The sequence below is a fragment of the Quercus suber genome, unplaced genomic scaffold, assembly GCF_002906115.3.
Source record: "Quercus suber isolate HL8 unplaced genomic scaffold, Cork oak 2.0 scaffold_223, whole genome shotgun sequence".
Lineage (NCBI taxonomy): Eukaryota > Viridiplantae > Streptophyta > Magnoliopsida > Fagales > Fagaceae > Quercus > Quercus suber.
Genome location: NW_027069681.1, coordinates 819,004 through 822,012, shown reverse-complemented (window position 1 = coordinate 822,012; position 3,009 = coordinate 819,004). Strand labels below are relative to the sequence as shown.

General features: G+C 43.3%; 1 protein-coding gene across 1 annotated transcript; it reads right to left on the bottom strand.

Moving 5' to 3' along the window:
- Window positions 1–785: 785 nt before the first annotated feature.
- LOC112008484 (phospholipase A(1) DAD1, chloroplastic) lies at window positions 786–2,747 on the bottom strand. Its single transcript, XM_024040810.2, has one exon. The coding sequence runs from the start codon at window positions 2,572–2,574 to the stop codon at window positions 1,162–1,164; it is 1,413 nt and encodes a 470-aa protein (XP_023896578.2). The 5' UTR covers window positions 2,575–2,747; the 3' UTR covers window positions 786–1,161.
- Between the last annotated feature and the right edge of the window lie 262 nt (window positions 2,748–3,009).

Below are 3,009 nucleotides of genomic sequence, written 5' to 3'. Positions count from 1 at the left end.
CAAAAAAAAAAATATTACTAGTTGAACTAGTTGAAATCCGCACAACGCATAACATATTAAGGCATACTTATATTGTTATCGGACATTTAGATACCATTTGAAATTTCTCCACATTCTGTTAAAAATCAAAGACTCCCCAAGCTTACGGCACTCCTTTCTTTCTTTTGTCTCAAACATTTTTATGGTAGTAAATCATAACAAAGAATGCTGCTAGGTTAATACCTGTAATATAATCCATTTCGAATTAATAGTAAAACAAGTTTGTGGGTCTTGCTTGTGCTACTGAAATTTATGTGATATATAAGTCTATAAACCTAACATATATATATACAAACAGCAAGACACAGAGTTTTACCCCACAGGCATCTAACATTTTGGACAATTCCACAATTACAGCTAGCCACTAAAACTTGGTCAAGGACGCAACGTACGCACTAAAATATATTCGAACAGTGAGTACATATAGCCATGCATGAAAAATAGTTACCACTATACAAAATAGTGAAATACACACCCTATGTGTTCGGTATGGACGGTGCTATATATCACTTTGGCCGCTAGGAATACGAACAAAGTTGAAAAATAGCGGCGTGGAAGTCCTCTGCTTCTACGTACGGCTAGCTTCCCACTCCTCAACGAAACGAAACAGGTCGGTGCATTTTCTAAGTTTCAAACTTTCAATTATATATGAGCTATGCTCAAAAATGTTAATACGTGTAAATAAAGTCGGCACCAGAGGGCAAACTCATCAACAAGACCCCGGGTATCACGTGGTAGCCGATGAATGATTAGATTTTGAATCATTTTGATACCCCCAAAGAAGAAAACAACGTTTGCCTTTTTCACTTTTCCAATTTCCATGTACAATATAATATACCTAACTCAGCACAGAATGAACAGTACAAGATCTTCAGCTGCGTAGTGCTCAACTTACTCAACATCCAAATGGGGCCTCCCAACCCACATGAAAAATCTAGCTTTCGATCCCAAAAATATATTGGAATCACAATGCCCAACCAACCCTACCTCATTTGCCACTCTTTTCCGCTATGTACAAAACTTACCATCTTACCATCGTCAATAGCCTTATAGCTTGAATGACACCTCCTATAATTATTAATTAACCTACAATTATTAATTAAGGGTTTAGAGTTTGTGTTTTCAAGCTTGGCTCTTTTGTCTACGATAATTATCAATCAGCATTCCAGCAGAGGCTCTAAAGGGACACGTGGAGCTCACAAAGCCGTCCACCAAATGTAGGTATGTCTTGAGCTCGTGACACGTGGCAAAGTTGAAGCCGTTGAGGTACGGAGAGTCCCTACTACTAAGTCTTAGCTCTCTCCCAACCTCTGCGTAAACCGGCCACTGCGTGTCCTCCACGCGCTTTTGTATCCAGCTGGGTATCAACCCAGCCAGTTGTACATCTCTGTTGCACGACATGTCGTCTTGGTTTTCGTTGTCGTTTTCATTACTTTTGTCGACGACAAAACCGGGTACTTTGGTTATTAGGTCATCGGAGTTCACGATACGTAGGATCTTGGTCCCTTGTTTTTCTAGGACACGTCGAAAGCTCCGATTGCCGACACGTGGCCCACCAAACGAGATCACCGTAACGAGCGGCGCGCATTTGAAAGCGGTTTTGATATCGTACGCCGCGAGCGTCGCTAGGGCCGCACCGAGGCTGTGTCCCGTGATCGTCAAGCTAAGTGGCTCGTCACCGTACGATTGGAGCAGCATCGAGATTTCTTCACGTACCATGGTTTGCAAGCTGGTCGAGCACTTGGTCCCCGAAGTGTAAAGACTGAGGAACCCACTCTCGACCATGGGTCCATCGTTGTTGTTGTTGTTGTTGTTGTTTTGGTGGTTGGGACCCACTTGGGTCAATGTGGCTCGGAGATTCTCGAGCCATTCCAAGCATGTGGCTGTGCCTCGAAACGCAATCACCACGTCTCTTCGACCGAGCCTAGCGATTTCTTCCTTGTCTTGACACACCGCAACGTAGCCAATCCAGCTCGACTTTGTGACAGCCCAACTGGTTGCCTTCTCGATCCAACTTGGGAGCTGAATACCCGAGGTTGCACGTAGATTCTTGGTCAGACGGTAACCGGTTTGTGCTAAGCCTGACTTTTCGAGCAATGAGCTTTTGGGGAACAAGCAGGTCGCGTAGGAGGGCGAAGAAGGGTCGAAATCGAAGGACTTGTACGCAGCCTCGACGAACTGGCCGTACCTGAGGATTTCGCTGCGTAAATTATCGTCGAGCGGGTCGAGCAAGCCGTCCCAGTTTCGAATACCTTGATACTCCTTCCATTTCTTGCCGAGCTTGACAATTTTTGTGGGCATGAAATGGTAAGGAAAAGTGTTGGATTTATTGGTAGTGTTGTGATCAATGGGATCGAGTAAGCGTTCCCAGTGCTTTAATGGTTGAGTTTTGTGGTGGACCAGCTTGTTGTTATTGTTGTTGAGCTTAGGTGGTCGAGTGAGGGTGTAGGCACAGGAGTAGCGTGTTGGTTTTGGGGTTGGGGTTGAAGGTTGGTTTAATGTGCATGGCCGTACGGGTCTCATTGATAGTTTCATTATTTGTTGGTGGGGTTTTGTACCTATAAAATTATTTTTGTGCTGAGAGGCTTAATATTAAAGGGACTTAAGAGAAAAGAGAGAGTAGCTAGTAGTGTTGGATCAATAATATCGATATTGATCACTGCTAGCTAGATGCTCGGTTTGCACTTAGATGATCTCATAAAGAGGCCTTTTTATAAGTACAGAAAGTGCATTGTTGGCAGAAGAGAAAAGCTTTTTCAAATATTTGATTGATCCGGCCCCTACAAATGGAAAAAAAAATAGAGAGAGAGAGAATTTTATACTGTACACCGAGAGAGAGAGAGGTAGGTATTATATACGGTTGGTTGGTGGGGGAAGAAGAGAGAGTTAACTGGAAAAACCGCACTAGGTTTCACAAATTTTGGTGATAGACGATTAGGATGATGATAATAGATATTCCGTGTAAGCCAT